At 39.3% G+C, this 18,137-nt stretch overlaps 9 protein-coding genes across 9 annotated transcripts; 4 read left to right on the top strand and 5 right to left on the bottom strand.

The window, feature by feature from the left end:
- Positions 1-77: 77 nt before the first annotated feature.
- PUT3 (Put3p) lies at positions 78-2,621 on the top strand (the record flags this gene model as incomplete). The annotated part of the gene is made up of 1 exon (XM_018132428.1): positions 78-2,621. One exon carries the CDS (start codon positions 78-80, stop codon positions 2,619-2,621), a length of 2,544 nt encoding a protein of 847 aa, XP_017987917.1.
- Positions 2,622-2,733: 112 nt separating this feature from the next.
- URB1 (Urb1p) lies at positions 2,734-7,848 on the bottom strand (the record flags this gene model as incomplete). Its single annotated transcript, XM_018132427.1, has 1 exon — positions 2,734-7,848. The coding sequence occupies one exon, from the start codon at positions 7,846-7,848 to the stop codon at positions 2,734-2,736; it is 5,115 nt and encodes a 1,704-aa protein (XP_017987916.1).
- Positions 7,849-8,097: 249 nt separating this feature from the next.
- On the top strand, positions 8,098-8,775 carry INA22 (Ina22p; the record flags this gene model as incomplete). The annotated part of the gene is made up of 1 exon (XM_018132426.1): positions 8,098-8,775. The coding sequence occupies one exon, from the start codon at positions 8,098-8,100 to the stop codon at positions 8,773-8,775; it is 678 nt and encodes a 225-aa protein (XP_017987915.1).
- A 126-nt stretch (positions 8,776-8,901) lies between these two features.
- On the bottom strand, positions 8,902-12,003 carry DAL81 (Dal81p; the record flags this gene model as incomplete). The annotated part of the gene is made up of 1 exon (XM_018132425.1): positions 8,902-12,003. One exon carries the CDS (start codon positions 12,001-12,003, stop codon positions 8,902-8,904), a length of 3,102 nt encoding a protein of 1,033 aa, XP_017987914.1.
- A 300-nt stretch (positions 12,004-12,303) lies between these two features.
- Positions 12,304-12,819, bottom strand: ARC19 (Arc19p; the record flags this gene model as incomplete). The annotated part of the gene is made up of 1 exon (XM_018132424.1): positions 12,304-12,819. The coding sequence occupies one exon, from the start codon at positions 12,817-12,819 to the stop codon at positions 12,304-12,306; it is 516 nt and encodes a 171-aa protein (XP_017987913.1).
- A 184-nt stretch (positions 12,820-13,003) lies between these two features.
- PRP40 (snoRNA-splicing protein PRP40) lies at positions 13,004-14,674 on the top strand (the record flags this gene model as incomplete). The annotated part of the gene is made up of 1 exon (XM_018132423.1): positions 13,004-14,674. The coding sequence occupies one exon, from the start codon at positions 13,004-13,006 to the stop codon at positions 14,672-14,674; it is 1,671 nt and encodes a 556-aa protein (XP_017987912.1).
- An 82-nt stretch (positions 14,675-14,756) lies between these two features.
- Positions 14,757-15,263, bottom strand: SEC11 (signal peptidase complex catalytic subunit SEC11; the record flags this gene model as incomplete). The annotated part of the gene is made up of 1 exon (XM_018132422.1): positions 14,757-15,263. One exon carries the CDS (start codon positions 15,261-15,263, stop codon positions 14,757-14,759), a length of 507 nt encoding a protein of 168 aa, XP_017987911.1.
- A 442-nt stretch (positions 15,264-15,705) lies between these two features.
- On the top strand, positions 15,706-16,380 carry AW171_hschr42836 (uncharacterized protein; the record flags this gene model as incomplete). Its single annotated transcript, XM_018132421.1, has 1 exon — positions 15,706-16,380. The coding sequence occupies one exon, from the start codon at positions 15,706-15,708 to the stop codon at positions 16,378-16,380; it is 675 nt and encodes a 224-aa protein (XP_017987910.1).
- Positions 16,381-16,444: 64 nt separating this feature from the next.
- On the bottom strand, positions 16,445-17,599 carry CCE1 (cruciform cutting endonuclease; the record flags this gene model as incomplete). The annotated part of the gene is made up of 1 exon (XM_018132420.1): positions 16,445-17,599. The coding sequence occupies one exon, from the start codon at positions 17,597-17,599 to the stop codon at positions 16,445-16,447; it is 1,155 nt and encodes a 384-aa protein (XP_017987909.1).
- Positions 17,600-18,137: the final 538 nt, after the last annotated feature.

Here is an 18,137-nt window from a genome sequence, read left to right as displayed (position 1 = left end):
AACCCCTTTACTGCTTGTTCATTAGCAACAAGCAGTAAACTAGTTTGAAAAGAGTCAGCAAGGTTAAGAAGCAATTTATGCAGCACCTAGGACGTGGTGGTGGGTTGGAAAACGTAACAGATGACCTTAAGCTGCTTGATGTTGAAGTTGACTGTAAGGAGTATACCGCCTCAGAGAAGCGGGAGTTGAATGGTTATGGTAAGAGTAGCGATGATGGACCAAAGCGAAAGAAGAGGTCTCCTTTAGCGTGCTTACGATGTCGAAGGCGGCACGTCAAGTGCCCAGGAGGTAATCCTTGCGAGAAGTGTCTATTAGCACGAGCAACATGTGAATATATGGAGCCAAGCAAGAAGCTAATTATTTCTATGAAATACCTGCAGAAGCTCCAGGACGATCTTGTGAAGATAAAGAATGAGAATGCAAGCTTACAGGCGCAGCTGCGCGATCGGCCATGCAAATGTGAAGGAACTAGGTCTACCATGGAGCTGTTAAGCCAGCGAACCTTACCGACAAATTCAAGCGAGAGAGATAACATTACATTCCAAAAGAATTCAGTGACAGTCGATGAAGAAGATGAGATTGTTCCCAATTTCACTGAAAGGAGGGGTAGGCTTGTGGAGTCCAGAACCGGTCAGCGATTCTTTGTAGGTTCTTCATCCATGACTCTTTTCGGAATGGAGATTCAGTCACTTATCCCTGCTTCCTTAAAACGGAGATCGAAACAGATAGCCAGTCCTAGTATGGACCCGCCAACGGTGGGCACTGCAGATATGAACGCCGTAACAACAGTATGGCAAGGCGATATGATAGATGAAGTTCTACAAGAGGAGGGCAATGCGTATAAGATTGTTCTTGGAGGTAATGATCCAAACAGAGACCCTAGCGTCAACTTCACACTACCTTCATATTCCTATGCTATGCGCCTTGTAGATATCTTCATTGAGTATAACGATGGCTGTTTCTACTTTTTTAACGAGGGCATTGTTAAGGAACACCTGCATCGTACGTACGAAGGAACTTTTAATCCGGGCGATGACACCCTTCAAACAATATGGCTCTGTAAGTTATTATTAATTTTTGCGACGGGGGAAATGTATCAAGGAACAGCCTACAAGCCCGATTGTAACAATAAGGATGATAGCAGTGACCCTAATGGGGATTACAATAATAAAATCGGACCACCTGGATCTGGATTTTTTGAGCAAGCATCGAGGTTATTCAGCTTTTTGTTTTCAGGCGGCAAAATTGAAAATGTGACTAAGGATGGTGGCATAGAACTGATGTTATTATATGCATTTTATCTTCAAGTGGCAGACTGTACCGCGGCTTCTTATTTTTATTTTGGTCAAACAATACGAGCATGTCTCATTTTGGGCTGGCATGTGGATGCAGAGCGCGATGTCCTTACACGTTTTCAATTAGAGCACCGAAGGAGGATATGGTGGACTGTTTATATGTTCGAACGGATGCTAAGTAGTAAGGCCGGTTTACCTTTAAGTTTTTCAGATAATACAATCTCAGCTGAACTGCCGGATGACTTTGACATGACCAATCCTCCTAAAGGCTGTGAGCACTACATATTTCCAGAGGCAGAGTATATTACTAACTGTGTTAGAATCACCCAACTTAACGCCCAAATTCTTTCTAAACTTTATCAAAGGCAACCTGATTCGAATATTCTACCGATGTTGAAAGAAATTGTGCTTCAGTTACTGCAGTGGAGAACAAGCCTATCAGATTTCTTGCAGGTCGATTTTCATCAGCCAGAATTACACATATCAAGATTATGCACAAATATATTCACTGAGTACTTCCAGGGCCTGAACTTGGCAATTAGACCTCTATTATTTCATTTTGTTTCGAAACAGTTGGCAATTGTTGAAAAGTCTAACTCTTACATTAACCTATCTGACTATTCGAAAACAATATCCTCGCTATTAAATTGCTCATTAGAAGCCTCGATTAACTCAATACGATCTTTGTATTATTTGTTTTCGCAAAACATGGTTGCGCTTTTTGGATACATGGACAGAGAGTATTTGTTTACTTCCGCATGTACGTTGGTATTATTCAATGCTGCATTTGGTATCCATGAGCAAACGTATCAACATATTGATCACGCATTGAAGATATTTACCAAAATGAGAGCATTAGGTAATAATCCAGCAGGCCTCCGAATGGCCCAGTTATTAACGCTCATGAGCGAACTCGATTTCCACGGTGTTATGAATGATTTGATTGCGAAACATAATGAACTTGTTGACATACCTATTAATATTATGGGTAATATACCGGAACTTCAACAGCCAACAAGCAGTCATTCGTTTAATACCAGGTCTCAGGATGCTGATGAAGCAGAAGTGGCGCCGGACTTTAGTGAACTTTCAAAGACCGAAGCGAGGACCATCGAGCGGAATGTTACTAGACTGGATTTGCAAAGGTTGGATACACATACCGATGGTCTTCAGGAGCTATTAGATAATCCTGATGAGTTAGGGAAGAGCGATGATCAGTTGTGGAAAGAAATCACAGATCAAGCCATGTGGTTAGGAAATACTATGGACCCGACCCATGGTCTGGGGAATGAGTCGGACTTTTACAAGTCTCACCCATTGGTCTAACTTAACTGAAAAATACAGTTCAAGTATTATTTTATGGAAGTCTTGTATTAGATTCTACTCTTTTACGTATTAACGTTGTTAATTTTATTAACTTTATTTATAATTATTGTTCCTATTGTCTAATCCTCTTGACGATATTATTCAAGTCGTCAGACGTCCATTCAAGAAGTCTTTTTTTAGAATTAACCAGAACAGCGCATCCCAAAGTTAGTTCTCGACTGTTCAGGCTAGTTTGGCGGGATATTAATTGATCTTTGAGATAATTCCTGTTCATAGGGTTATTCTGCAAGGATTCATTCAATTGTTGCGAACTCTTACCCGCATTGTATTTTACTGATTCCAAATATGCAAGGCCACTAAATCTTGTAACCAACATTGATCCTCCCAATGCAGTTCTTTGTAATTTGTACACAATTAGGTTAATGAGGGTCTGTAGCTTTAGATTCAAGTAAGGAGAGTTTTGTAGGTTAAGTAACCATTCCAAGATATTTTGGGATTTTAGAAGATTAACATCTTTTTCAGTGCACATACCACTTAAAATAGTTTCCAGTACCCACTGCAAATGCAAGTAGTAACTTTCGATATCCTCGGCCTTCTTTGGCATTACCTTTTGAAATAAGGCTATGTTGTTGGTATAGAGAGATGGCGAGGATAGAACCCAACGGTAGGCACTTTCATATAAGAGAGAGCGAGGTTGCAACAACAATTCTACAATCCTTGAGACAGAGAACCAGAAGATTGGCGGAGTTTTTTGTAGCAAGTTTTCATCACCTTTATCCTTTTGTGCAAATGTGTACACAATTTTAGTAAACAAAATCTTAAAGATGTTAGAATCTTTAAACTGATAGTTTTCGTTTAGTGAAATTAACATCTGGTTGATAATGGTGAATGAAACCTTTGCAACCAGTTCTCTAGAATCCGAGAGTCCCATAATTGCTAACTGAGCAAGTTTGCTGTCTAACAATTTTTTAACATCCAATCTACAGCCAGATTTTCCTGATTCTTCGTCAGAAATAAATTTGACCAACTCACCATTGTGCAGTACTAATAGCAAAATAAAGAGGGGATCATATACATCGCGCTCGTACCCTAGTTTAGCAGTTTCATATTTGTCGAAAAAGTTTTTTTGAATAGTCGAAAATTCTTCAACAGTTAACTTACTATACTCGGGAATTTCATTGACGAATGGATAGTTACGTATCGTATCAGTGATCATATCCCTGCTTAAGGTTACAACAAATCCTGCGTTTTTTCTTACCAGTAGTTTTACAGAACCAATTAACTCTCTTTCTGTAGTTGATAAATTATCCAAAAATTCCCACGAGTATATTTCGTTCGTCCATGAAACTGCAAGTTTTGACTCTAAAACTTCTAGTATGTTCAAAAGAATCCTATCAGATGGTCTAACAGTTCCGTTATAGAATCTCAACAATGTTTCTTGTACCACAACATTAGAATTGACAGCAATGTCGTGGTTAAATAAATTGAAACAAATTGTAGCTGCCAAATACTGGACATATGAATTCGAGGCATCTTTGGCCAAAGGCTGCTCTCTATTGTGAATGAAAATTTGAAGTAGCCTACTGCTTTCGATGCTTGACTTTAATCCTCCTAATACCAAAATGTTTGCATATTCTAATACTGCAGGGTCTTCGACCCACTTTCCACCCAATATAACTTCGAGTTCTGCATTCAACGCGGACTTGTTTATCATGGACCAAGTATTATTTAATTTTAATATGTCTTTGAATTGTGATAAAAAGTCAGTGAAGGACTTCGGCAAATTATCCAGCTCAGCAAACTTCTTAGTTATGAACAACATGCATTTATTCAACCACATCTTGGTTGAGTCAACTTCTTTTGAAATATAGGGTTTAAGTAGAGTAGCGACTGGGACTGAGTACTTGTTTTCATAGCGAGTAGTGAAGTATTCTACAATTCTATTCTTATCTTCTTCAGCCAACAACGTTTGGCAGTTAGAAAACAAATATATTGTGTGACGCATCAAACTACCTTTGAAGGTATCAAACTTTTCTAATGCCAGCTTTAAAGCCTTTTTACAGAAAGCTGATATCGTATCATCTTCCATTGGTTTTAATAATGCCCCGATTGCGATAACTAAGTCATCTAACTTCACACAATCTAGGTACTTTTGTAGCGACTTAACCGCTTCAGGATACCCTATACATCGCTCTATAATTGGAAATAGCTTAAAGTTATTCACTGATTTCTCAAAAACTGCATCCAGATCAGCATCTTCGATTAATCTTAAGTCTGCAAAGTAGCCCAATAATTCCACGATTTCTTCCTCATCATATTCCAACAACTTTAGGAACATGTTACCTGAAATATTTGATTTTGCTTTGGCAATATTTAGCAAAACGGATACTATACTTGCGGGATCCAATACAATGTCATCTTCGATAAGCTTCAATAAATCACCAGATGGAAGTATATTAAATACGTTTACCAACATATCCTTTACTGTTTTATTAGATTGCCAAGCCTTAAACTTAGAAAGAATGAGCTCTTTCCCGTACAATTGAAATTGCGCAATATTATCTCCAAATGATCCATAGATATCTGTCAATATTTTAGTAGTAAAAGTATACTTTTTAACCAGATTAATATCACTAGTATTAATTTCAGGATGAATAACAAACTTTTTAAAACAAACTTCGGACATGAACTTCTCTCTAAACTCTGAATTTGATGCAGCATAGTTGGCACATTTAGTAAATAGTACATCAAAGACGGTAGCTAGCCTATCTTTTTCAAATTCTATAGTATCTGACTGCAGTAAGCATTGGATCCTAAATAATAAACCACAAGCATCGAGATCGTTAACAGGTAGCCTGACAACATTCGATATTTTGTTAACAGGTAACAATGCAATTAGATCCACAAAGGCGTATTCCATGTTCGAAGAAAGTATATACTGATCCTTCGAAATTGTGGTAATATTTTTTTCATAATCCTTAGGGAAGTATACGTTGAGTAAAGAAGAGTCAATGTCATCCAAACTTGCAAGTACCTTGAAAATATTCTCAGATGATTCACCTATCATTGCCATGCTCCGTAAAAATATCAGGATCCACTTACTGACAATATCAAATGATGTCTTCTTATCAACATATTTCCACTGTTCACATAAAGCAACGATAAAAGGAGAAATATAACCATATTCCGCTGACATGTCAATATATTTATATGGAAACTTCACACATCTAAGAGTCGCTTCATCTAATAATTTCCAGATCTTGTCTATCTGAGCTGCATCATTGTGTTCAGTATATGCACAAACAGCGTAACAGCTGTTGATAAGTGATAGTACAGGTGAGGCCAAAAGGGTGTCCTTGTTAAATAGTAAAGTGTATTTCAAAAGCCTATCAAGAACATTGGATATTTTTGTTGTAATAGTGCTTGAAGATTGATTTGAAGCGGCAACCTGCAATAATGAGCTGAACAGTGATCGTTTATTTTCCGAATTCTGCCACCATTTAATTTGGTAGCTATTGAGCTCTTGGAATTGCAAAAAATTATCCAGAATCACCAATTGCAATCCTTTAAAGACACCTTCTTTCATAATTTCAACGTAAACATTATTCGCAGGAAGCACAACCTGAAAGTTATTTGGAAATAGGCTACTGTAATACTTCAATATTGTTGTTAATGATAAGAAAAGCAGTTTATTGTCTTGATGCTTAATGTAGGCCTCATTTAACGTTGAAGAAATAATAGAGACCTCGGGTAGTAGCGATTGATACAAATTGTTCAAAGATGCCTTATCCGATTCCCAACCTTTTTCAGTGTAGATATTAAGGACTTTCTCAAACTTCTTCAAAGAAAATATCAACAATTGGCAACCTAAATGTTTGATTAGCGGAACCTCATGCTGGAAGCACTTAATTAGCGATGCAGATGACATAGAACACGGAATAATGTTTTGTAATACTAGTGAATTGTTTGGGGTCTGCTCTGTCTGCACCTCATGCAATTCGGGTGGAATTGGTAGATTTATGATCCTACCCAAAAGAAGTGTTAAGCCAAACCAATAAGAGGTCATCTTTGGATCATGATAGCCGAGTGTGGCCAGGTAATTACAATAAGGAGGTACTAATTCAGGGACATGATTTAAAACTTTTATGACGGTGTTGCACTGTAAGTCATCTTCCCATGGGCGAAAGAAGGTCAGCATTGAGTAAAGTAATTTGTTGTATATTTTAAAGCTTTTCTGGTTCACTGTCACCACAACACCATAGTTGCTTTGGTGCTTTGCTATTGGCTCATCAAACCACAATTTTTCATCGCAGAAGCCAATACCGAACTCTGGATCAGATCCATACATTTGAAAGAATGCATCAACACTTTGCACAAGTTTTTTATTGGAATAGTAGTACAACTCTTGTAGTTTTCCTATGATAGCTTCATTTAATATCTTACACTTAGTAGACTTACGGAATGATTTTTCTCTAAGCACACAGTCTTTCATAAGAGTAATAGCGTCTTCTATTAGCTCATACCTATCAACCTTTGCCATATACTTAAACCAGGAGCTTGTAATACTGTGGTTATCGATAAGAAGATCTTTCCGCAGTAATATTGGAGTGTTCCGAACCAGAGCCACCCAGAATTTAATGAAATTAGCTCTCATGGACAAATGTGGAGACTTAGTTACAAGCACAGGACTGCTTAACTCGGTCTTATTGGGTTTCAGTATCTTTTGCACGCTTGATGTGCTTAAGTTAAAATAGGATAAGAACTCCTCGACATGTTGTCCATTATTAAATACCACCATTTCACGCATCATTTTCAACATAGGATTGGTTACGGAAGGCTTCATATTGCTCAATCCTCTATATAAAACCTTTGAATAATTACTCAAAATATTTTTAATCACTTCACTACCATAGGTCTGGACAGTTGGATCCGAGTTCAAAACTGCCAAAGCTTTGGCTAGTTTCATAGAGTGTTCACCAAACATAGTACTATTATTAATTTGAGCATAATAAGACCATGCTTGCACAACCTGGGTTAAGTATCCTTTCTGAATAAAAGCAATAAACGGTTTGTAGTCATTAGAAACACCTTCATTTATCAAATCTATATTCAATACTAATCGCTGCAACTGTTGAAGATAATCATTATCAAAATTTCTATTGATTTCCAACTTTCTCTTCCATTGCTTCTTTTCGGTAACACCTAAAGAGCCATCCTTGTCACTCATATTATAGATAAGCAAGTATCTATGTGGTTTATAGCCTTTGTTTGAATGGTATGAGAGATTGAGATGAGCAGGCTTTTTCTATATTATGTCCATCAGCATGACATCGAAAATTTTGTAAATTCCGTACTTCATGCTACTGTACTAAACACATTTAATTAAAGATTATAATTACACATTAAGGTTGATCTATTGGGATATATACCCATTCATTAAATTTCTGCTTATTGTCTAAATAACTGCATTTTAATTATGTTTAGGCGTACGTCGCTTCCCTCCATTGTGGGCGTTTTCAGAAGACATTATTCCATGCAAAAGCCAGCCGCTACAAAAAGGTACAAGTTTGACACTAGTGTTGGAAGGCCTTTGGTGTTGCTTATTCTGGTCGGTTCTATTGCAATAAATATCATAAACCAAAAGAAGGAAATAGCAGAAATGGAAGGGTTGTATATGCGTAAGATTAATAAATTACAGGAACTAGTAAGCCGAGTAAGAGATGATAATGATAGGAACTTTTCTGTTGAAGAGGAGCTCCGATTCGTTAACAATGCATTTTCAAGGCGGGATGCTGTTAACAGTATCCAGAATCACCTGAAGGCTATTCATAATTCAGATCTTGCTGAAGAAAACACTTCACATACTTTTAATGAAGAGGAATCACTGGATGATGTATTAAAAAATATTATGGATAGTGTGGCCGAAGGGGATGTAGTAGCGAAGAATAAAGTGCATTCAGTAGATAGAAAGCAGAAACCTTCGTCTTCAACTAAGTCAGGTATTATTCTCAATAAGGAATTACTTCTGCAAGAAGCAGAGATTGAGAAAGAGAAAATGTCGTACAAACCAGAAACAGAAGTACATGTCATTGTTGAAAGGCCTGGAGAACTAGTTGAAGCAGCAAAACACACTACTGAGAGCAAATTTTTGTAATATTATTATATAGAGCTAAACTCGGCATTACATTGGTACACCTTTTGATTAAACCGTATTTATACACTTTATGTAAATAATATATGGACGGCTCCTGGCAGTATCGCTACTTATTACTAGTTCTTATTACTGGTTCGTTCGTTCGTTTGATGATGCACAATAATTAGGTGAGACGCTATTTTCTGTGCCTATACTGTTTGTATTCTGCTTCTTATCCACAGGTACTAATGTGGATGATTTGCTGGATTCAGTTTCATGCGGAGATGTGTTGTCATTCGATTCTCCCGCGACTCCTGAAATTAACGGGCTATTGATATTTTCCAAATTACGTGGTGAATGGGGTTTCCCAGGACTGGGTACCTTATACCTGGCGGAATTTTCGAACGAAGCTGTGCTTGGGGCTGTGACAGAGCTCATATTAGATACAGCTTGGGAAGATGTATCAGGCGATAACTTCGCTGATTTTCGACTAGGAGAGGTAGCAGATATTGAACGGTCTTCTATATGGTTAAGTTTAGTCATCCTGCTGTGTTCTTTGCTACTTTTCGGAAGTGGAGGGGAAGTTTTTTCCAGTTTTGGTGCATTCGAGCTGTTTGATCCATATTCGTTTGATATATTCCCACTACGCGCACTGCTCAATGAATCTAGAACGTCAGGTGCCATAGTCTTTAAGTTTTGGAGCGAGCTGGAGTTCAAAATGCTTGCAGAAGCCGAACCACTGTTCGAGTCGTTCGGACTGTAAGTAGATGCCGAACGCGCAGATCTAGGACTGTTTGTATGATGATGTTGAGCGGGTGATTGCATACCTGAATTGCAATAACGTTGCTGTACTGAAGCATCCGTAAGTAGCTCTGGTACGTTAGATAATACTTGTTGTATCCTTAGTAGTGCAGTTGCTGCCTTATCAAATGTTTTTGAAGCCATACGCAAAATCCACACATAGTTCCTCAAGCAATCTTTATACACCTTTGCTTCCTCTTTCGAACTGGAAGTAAGATATAGCAATGTCGCAAATGAACTGATAAGAATGAGATTGCCACTTGAGCAAGTGAACCAAAACGCATTTATATGTTCGTTTTTCAGATCCCTCACAAACTCAATAGCAGCGATTAGTCTGGTCTTCGCAGCACTACGGCATACATTCACTAGTTCTTCTGGGTCATCTGACTTAAGAGTGGAAACAATTTTCCTGTGTAAGGTTATTTCCGCAGCAAAATATGCTAGCGTTAGCGAAGCATTATTATTGAATCTTCTCGGATGAAAATTATTCATGGACAAATTAGGCGGCAAAGTGTCATACCACTTCCTTAGTTTTAATTGAAGTGGTTTCGCAAGCTGCAACACTTGTTCAATGTTGGTAGTGGTGTTGATAGCACCTAAAGTGTAGAAAGTATCTAGAATTTCGCCAAGAATGATACTTAACGCAACAATGTGCTTAAAAAGAAGCTTCCCATTATGAAAATCCTCTTCAGTCGGATCTACACCAAGAACTGAAATCTGATCAAACAATACATCATCGTGATCATTACCGTAGTCCATTGAATTATTACGGGCACTGTCCTTGATCACCTGGGAAGTACTTGGAAAGTCATCGTCACTAACGAGTGGAATTAGCCAGTTACGGCCAAGAATTAAATGTGAATGTCTTCCTTCAATCATTGAAGCCCATTTGTCGTGATACCATACAGCCCATGCTAACCTTCTTCGCAAACCCTTCTCCCAGCGAGGTAACTTCCAATCCTCGCAGTCTATAGCCAGTCCCAGTTCTTCCGCTAGCGCAACAACTTCTGAACAAATCACCCAGTTATTTGGGAGTTCACTTCGACAATGCAGTATTAGCAACCCAGCCTGTACAATACTCAATTTTGGGTACGCAAGATTCTCATGAAAACAATTCAGAGCAATTTCGTTTAGTTTATCAATCACGTCTGGCTTTGAAAAGCCTACCAATTGAGGGTGAAAATCCCACCATCTAATAGCAAGCGAATAGACACAAGCTAAAATTGGAGCATTCAATTCCCTATGTGATCTCGAATACTTTTCCAGAAATACTGCTTCGTGTAGAATCGGGAAATTAGGATGTATCAGTTTAAAGAATATATCAACGAGAATCTTTCCATGTGGATGAACTAAAGCTTCTACTTTGTCTACCATGGCTTCGTTCCTCAAAAAATTATTTCTATCAACATCAGCACGCAAAATAAATTGGACCTTTGGAGAAACCCTCCTCAGCGCTACCGTACTGGATAATTGCAACTGGTCAATCCTATCCATCCGCAAATGGTCAAAAAAGTTACTATCAAGTGCAGAAGATGGACCAATATAAAACGAGGACCTCGGACAATGGGCGAAATGCTGAACCGGATTTTTGGGCATCGAGCTGCTGGCTCCAGGAAGCCTTGAACTGTTCTGATTTGAGGTAAATGATGAAGACGAACAACTACTCTCGTCCCTTTGACGATTGGCACTGTAAACTTCGCCACTTTTGTAAGAACTGGTCGATGCAGCAGTCATATCTCTGGACGAACTTGTGTTGGGACCACCCAACAAGGACGGGTAATTACTACTGCTAGCAAATTGATTCGGCAAACTCTGTAACCTAACACGCTTCAACATATCGTGACTCGATATTACACCATCTTCAGCCAAGCTCCTTTTGCCCTGATCGTCAGTTACCATAGAGCTTACCTTTGGAGATGATAGGGCAGACGGAGTACACTTAATGCCTTTCGTTTCGCACTGAATACAATTCGGGAGTCCAGGAACCAACAAGCATTTCATTTTTCTTCGCCTACAATGCGCACATGTCTTCGAAGCTACCATAGATTCGACTTCATTATCAGCAACAGAAGCTTCAGCGGGTTTTCGCCTTGGAGTATCGCCCAAGCCACCGCTACCTGAACCCCCCTTTCCAAGTAGCTCTTGATAATGTTGTAATAATAGCTCTAAATTTCGCCTATCTGCTTTATTCTGTTCCGCTGCTCTATTATTGCCTCCATACATATTATCACTGTCTCTTTGTCTCGTATTCGAAGTACTGCTAGTGACGCCCATTGCAGCTTGTTTCGAATCGCCTTTTTCATTGTTAGATAATACACTCATCAAATTTGTATAATCATCATTAAAACTCAACATAGAGCTGTTGACATTATTAATCCTATCAAGACCATCTCCTGCCTCTTTATTTCCGGCTTTCCAATGATCATGTTTATCTGTGAATTGCTGCATTAGATTCAATATGACAATCAAATAAAAATCGTCGTAAATCTTTGCAACTTAAAACAAAACTAGAAATACCAAACTATGTTGGCTAAGATAGTAAACCCAATGCAATAGCTTATGTATGCTCTCTATTTAGTCCAAATATATCGTCAATATAACTGCTGCCCCTCCTCAAAATAGTCAAAAATCGGGTCCCAGAAAAGAAACGTGAATGTCGCCTCCACCCGCAAGGCTACCAAGCTTGACAATGTATAAAAAGGACTTAAGGCACTATTCATCGCTCTTTAAACCGGTATGAATGTTATATCAGTATACGAATTGGCCTAGGTACGCCTCAGCAACAAATCTGGCCCTGGCGTTCAAGAATAACTTCATCTCGCTAATTTCCTTATCCACTTCCTCCATGAACTCAATGATAAAGTCGACCAATTTCTCCGTAATCATTGTCTCTGTGTGGTTGTTAGTGATTAGGAATGAAATGCTGTAGCCATTGATGGGAACTCTCCTTAGAATGTAGAAGGATTCCGCTCTTTGTTCTAGGAAACGAGTGAACTTGTGCACCAAAATTTGTTCTATCTCGTCCGACTGCTTTACCTTGATACTCATGCGCACACTGTTGACACTTGATTCGATGAGAACTTGTTCGTGTTCGTTACGGGCAATGTGCATATCCTGTAGGCGAAGTTCAGCGCTATTGTTTGGCACTTCTACTTCCGGCCTGTTATGACGTTCTACATCTTGAGAAGAGAAATTCGACAAATTTAAAGCAGCCTGTAGAGAGTAGCGAACAGTGTTGAGGTACGGACGTAATGATTGGGACATTATAGCTAATCGATAGCGGGGGCCGTTTGCTTTACTAGTGATTCGTGGAAACTCTTACGAGTTTGTTTTGGCCCCTTTTAATGAAGATCTTAGAGGCCGGGTAACAAACTGGTGAACTTCAGTAAAAAGCGGACAGAGACTTTCAAGCACGAAGATGGCGGTTATAAAGGTGAGGTATGGTGCTATGACTGGTTGGAATGAGGCTAAGGACCCCGAAGGGCGAACCTATTACTATAATGCGAAGGGTGAGACGACATGGGAGAGGCCTAAAGAGCTGGAAGTTATTTTAGACCCGAAACTGGAGGAAATTGGCTGGAAGGCGGCTTCTACCGAGGATGGGAAGGTTTATTATTACAATACGAGCACCAATGAGAGTACTTGGGAGTTACCAAGTCTTCCTGAAGTGAGTAAGAAGTCTTTGGAAACGAATAAAGAGGACGTTGGATCTGCTAGGATAGATGCATTGATGAATCCTGACGAGAAATACAACAATAAATCGAAGGTTTTGAACGTCATTCCAGATTCTAACACTCAGCACGCGGAAAAGTTATTCCTCCAGATGCTGAAAGATCACCAGGTGGACTCCACATGGTCTTTTGACAGAATTATATCTGAATTAAGCTGTAAGGACCCCCGTTACTGGTGTGTGGACGACGATCCCGTGTGGAAGCAGACTATGTTCGAAAAGTACCTAACGACCAGAACGGAGGATCAACTGTTGAAGGAGCATGCTGCTGTGAATAAGTTTAAGGATGCGTTCGTGGCAATGCTAAAAAGTAGGACAGATATTTATTACTACACGAGGTGGCAAACAGCGCGGCGTCTAATAGCGAACGAGCCCATCTACAAGCATTCGGTTGTGGGCGAGAAGATGAAGAAACAGACGTTTCTCGAGTATGTGGAACAGCTAGAGCAGGAGCACAAAAAGCAGTTTGAGAAGACGCGGGGACAGGCGCTGCAAGAACTAAGACAGTATCTACAGAGCATCTTAACGGACAGAAAGTCTCTGATAAACTGGGCAGACCTTGAAAAGCAGTATTTGTTCACTAACACAAGATACCAGGCAAACAAGCACTTTGAGACATTGGAAAAGGTGGACATCATCAAGGTCTACGTCGACATAGTGCAGAAAATGATCGCAAAGTGTTATGAAGAAGTAGAAGAGCTGTCGCGCATACGCTACACCAGTGATCGCATTGCTCGAGATGGAATGAGGGAGCTCCTGCAAGAACACAGGGATAGTATTCGCAGCAATTCTAAGTGGAGCAGCGTTTACCACTTATTTAAGACAGACCCCCGGTTCCTGAAGACACTTGGCCGCAAGGGCTCTACTGCGCTAGATCTCTTCATGGACGTAGTACATGAGAAAAAACTGGTCATCAGTGCACATTGCTCCGTTGTGCAACAGCTGCTGATTGAAATGGAGTTTCAGTGGAATGACGAAGACCCGGCTTCCAATAAGCCATCGCTGATAGACATCATCCGGTCAAAAGACCAATTCAAAAATGTAGATGACATAGATAAAGACCTAATCGCAGATGAGCTGGTTGCATCCAGGATACAGAAACTGCAAAACGAAGCCGAGCGACTGGAACGCCTGAAGGAACAGCGGAAGCAGTATTTCTCTTTAATGCTACAGAGGACATTTCACCAGCAACTTCCACCAACCTGGGAGGAAGCTAAAGAGCAGATAAAAAAGCAACCAGAGTACCATGCCCTGGCGGATGATGAAGCTCTTATGAAAGAAGTTTTCCAAGCCCTCAGCTCTGACAGCACTGCACCCGCGGCTGCCTCTCGTTCACAACTACCTACAAGGAAAAGACCCCTAGCATCTACAATGGAATTGGACTATTAAATATGTACTACCTGTAGTTTATATACAAACTGCGAAAATCTTAGAACCATAGTGTATCGTATATTTTGTTTGGTAGAGTTCTTCACTCATTGCTCAACAGAGAACTGAGCCCTAGTAAACCGATCATAGCGAACTTCGCATACTGGTTCTCGCTCACCAATATAGTTACATAGCCTAATTTAGGTAGGTAGCCTTTTACAGTACCAACTATATCCTTCTTTTTGTCCAGATATATCTGTCTATGAGAGTACAATGGAATATCATCGCCGGAATTGTTATCTCCCTTAGTTAACAGTAACTGTTTGCCACTCTTTTCATTCCGGTGTTCTCGTAAAACCCGATGGACAATTGGGATATCCTTGCCCTCTACTTCATATACAACAATATCTCCAACCTTATTATAATCATTTCTATTCCATAGAAATAAAATGTCTCCTCTTTGGAAGGCCGGTTCCATAGATCCTGACAACACAACGACAATTGGAGAATGGGAATTAGTTACCACTGACAATCCCTTCCAAAACATATAAGTGCTTGCCAGAGTAAAGCATAGGTTAAGTAGATTCTTTAGTTCCAATCTTAGATTCATTTCCGTGGACCTATGACTTATTATTGCTTAGATTAAACATATCACACTAGCTTAGTCTGGATTACCTGGAATTTTTTTTTGTCACTGAGGTAAGGGTACAGAGTAATGCTGAGTTAATAATGTTGATTTAATTAAGTCATATATTTAGAGCAAATTCGTAAGCTCCAAAACACATATTAGTAAGTCAATGTATCTTTTTAAGGAGTATCATTGTGATCTATCTTTGAAAATTAGCATCGCTTACCAATAATGCTCAAGGGTGAGGATTCTATCAGCAGAAAACAGGGTAAAATAAATGGTGGCTGGCAGGCAGTATTGGACTAAACTCAAGGTATAAAGGGCGCCCATAGTTGTTGCAATAACTAATATTTCAGTTACAAACATATTTATTATTTGTTGGCGACGTCAGTTCAACTATAAGAATTATAAGTTATAAGTTAAAATGGTTTCGAAAGTTGCAATTATTGGATCCAATGGTAAAATTGGTAAGATCCTTGTCAAGAAGTTGAAGGATTCTTCAAAATACTCCCCTCTTGCCTTTGTTAGAAAGCAGGAACAGATTGAGAAGTTAAAGGCTGATGGCGTTGAAGCGAAATTATTGGACATTGGCGAGGCCTCTGTTGATGATATTACCAAGGCAGTGAAGGGTGCTAAAGTGGTAGTATTCAGTGCTGGGTCTGAAGAGGATTTGTTTAACGTTGATCTAGACGGTGCGTTGAAGACTGCGGAGGCATGCGAGAACCTTGGCATTAAGAAGTTTATTCTTGTGTCAACCATTGGTGCGGATGACCGTGACTTCTGGAGCTCACCAACTCTACGTGACTTTAACCTGCGTAACTACTTCGTCTGTAAGAGGGTCGCTGACAAGATTATTCAAAGCTCAAACCTGGACTATACTATCGTTCGTCCTGGTGTGTTACTCGAAGGGGAAGGCACTGGAAAAATTGTCGACTTGGACGAAGTAAAGACAGACAGAAATGATGTCTGCTTTATTCAGAGAGCGGATGTTGCAGAATTCATCTTTCAATCATTGCCACACCTTGATAAGATGAAGAAGAAAGTTTTTACACTTGGAAACGGTGATGTTCCAATTGCTGACATTATTAAGTCTTTGTAAGGAAGCCTAGTTAATCTATATACGTTGTACTATTAAAATGGTATTTTATGTATACATGGTATTATTAGTAAGGTAAGACAGTAAGGCTTTTCTTTCCGTGTTCCACTCTCTCCTCGTGGAGGGAATTTATTAGCGTTGCGAACTCTGTGGCGGACGTACTATTGCTCCAATCAGGGTTCTGTTCGGTGAAGTCCTCAATTCTGCTGAAGTTATTTATCCAATCTACCCATGACAAACCGTGAAGCAATGCGTCCGCCAAGTCGTCGTTTTTCTGTAACTTTTTATACTTGTAAGTTTTCGGATTCAAAGTATGGGATATGTCGAACGTCGATATATTTTCACTGTGCTTTTCGAAAAGTTTATACATTGTGTCAGAAAGCTGCATCTTCAAACTTGAACTATCATTGTTCTCAAATTGTTTGGCGAGTAACGACCTTACCAGGCAAACTCGAAGTTTTTTACTAAATCCATCTCGCTTTCCAATTGTATTATGTACCTCCAATACCTTACGTTGAACTTCTTCAGGTAAAATCCCACACCAGTAGTCTACCATCTTTCTCGGAGATGAAGATCTAATATAAAAAGGTGTTTTCTCGTTGCTAGATATCGTCATCAAATTCGAGAACAAAATGTGCTCCAGAATATTAACTTGGAGTATACGTTCGGGAACATTAGGCCTCCCTGCGGTTCTTCCTCGTTGGCGCTCAATCAGGTACAAATCCGTATCCTCTGATCGGAGCTGCGTCGTCACAGATTGAGCTATCTTCCACATCGTATAAGGTTCCATGGACGTTTTCTTAGCTTTGGTCCAATTTGGGTTAATATGTTCGTTTAAAGGCTGTTTTTGCCAATCTATCAGCTTCGGGGGGGCACCCTTATGCCATAGTAATCTACAATGCGCAAAGTTTACAATTCCCATATCCATTGCAGCAATAGACAAATGCCCTTGCTGCTTTTGAGTCTGCAGCAGTGGGTTTAGCAATTTAATTTGCTTCTCCAGCGCTGCTACTATAGTAGGTTTAGTGCCCGAGCAATCCGCACCAACCAGGATGGCCACTTTTTTCAATGTAGCAGCATCTAGTGTTTTGCAGTATTTAAAAATAGCTCCAGGTGTTGATTTCATTAAAATCAGGCCGTCTAATGGATTATGTATGTCCGCTACGTGAGAAGGTGACTGGCATATTGTAGTTTTATGCAATGATTTTACAAAAAATTTCATGTTTTTACACGAACATGAATTTGGATCACAGACACCTGTTGTGACAGCACTAGGAAAGTTTAATTTACAGCCAAATGACAGAGATTCATTTTTCGTATATTCAATCACTAGTACGGCGGTTCTTTTTTATTTAGAATTGTTCAATCTCCGTCAAAAAGAAGACTTTAACACTGCGTCTGCGATTTTTAGTGAAGTGTCAGCGGAGTGTCAGTCAGTAGACACAAAACACTAACGCATAATGCTACAATTATGGTCAAAAAAAAATCATTTTCTTTTCTTATATTTCAATAGTACTTTATTTTGTAACTCGAATACATTGTTCGGCAACAAAATATTAATTGCTTTAGCGCTTAGGAAGAACTACTTTAATATTCAGTCTATAATTGGAGTTTCTGGTGTAAGTTGCTTTAAACAGTATCCTTAAGAGAAGAGGGATTTCGCCTTTTGTTTAGTATTTTATTCCATATCCAAAACATTCAACCCTTCAATTTGTACAACCCCCCGTCCTCACGAAAGAGAACTAACGCATCACTGGATC

Source organism: Eremothecium sinecaudum, chromosome IV (genome assembly GCF_001548555.1).
Source record: "Eremothecium sinecaudum strain ATCC 58844 chromosome IV, complete sequence".
NCBI classification, from domain to species: Eukaryota; Fungi; Ascomycota; class Saccharomycetes; order Saccharomycetales; family Saccharomycetaceae; genus Eremothecium; species Eremothecium sinecaudum.
Note: the sequence above shows the minus strand (reverse complement) of the source record. Positions and strands in the feature narration are given on the sequence as shown.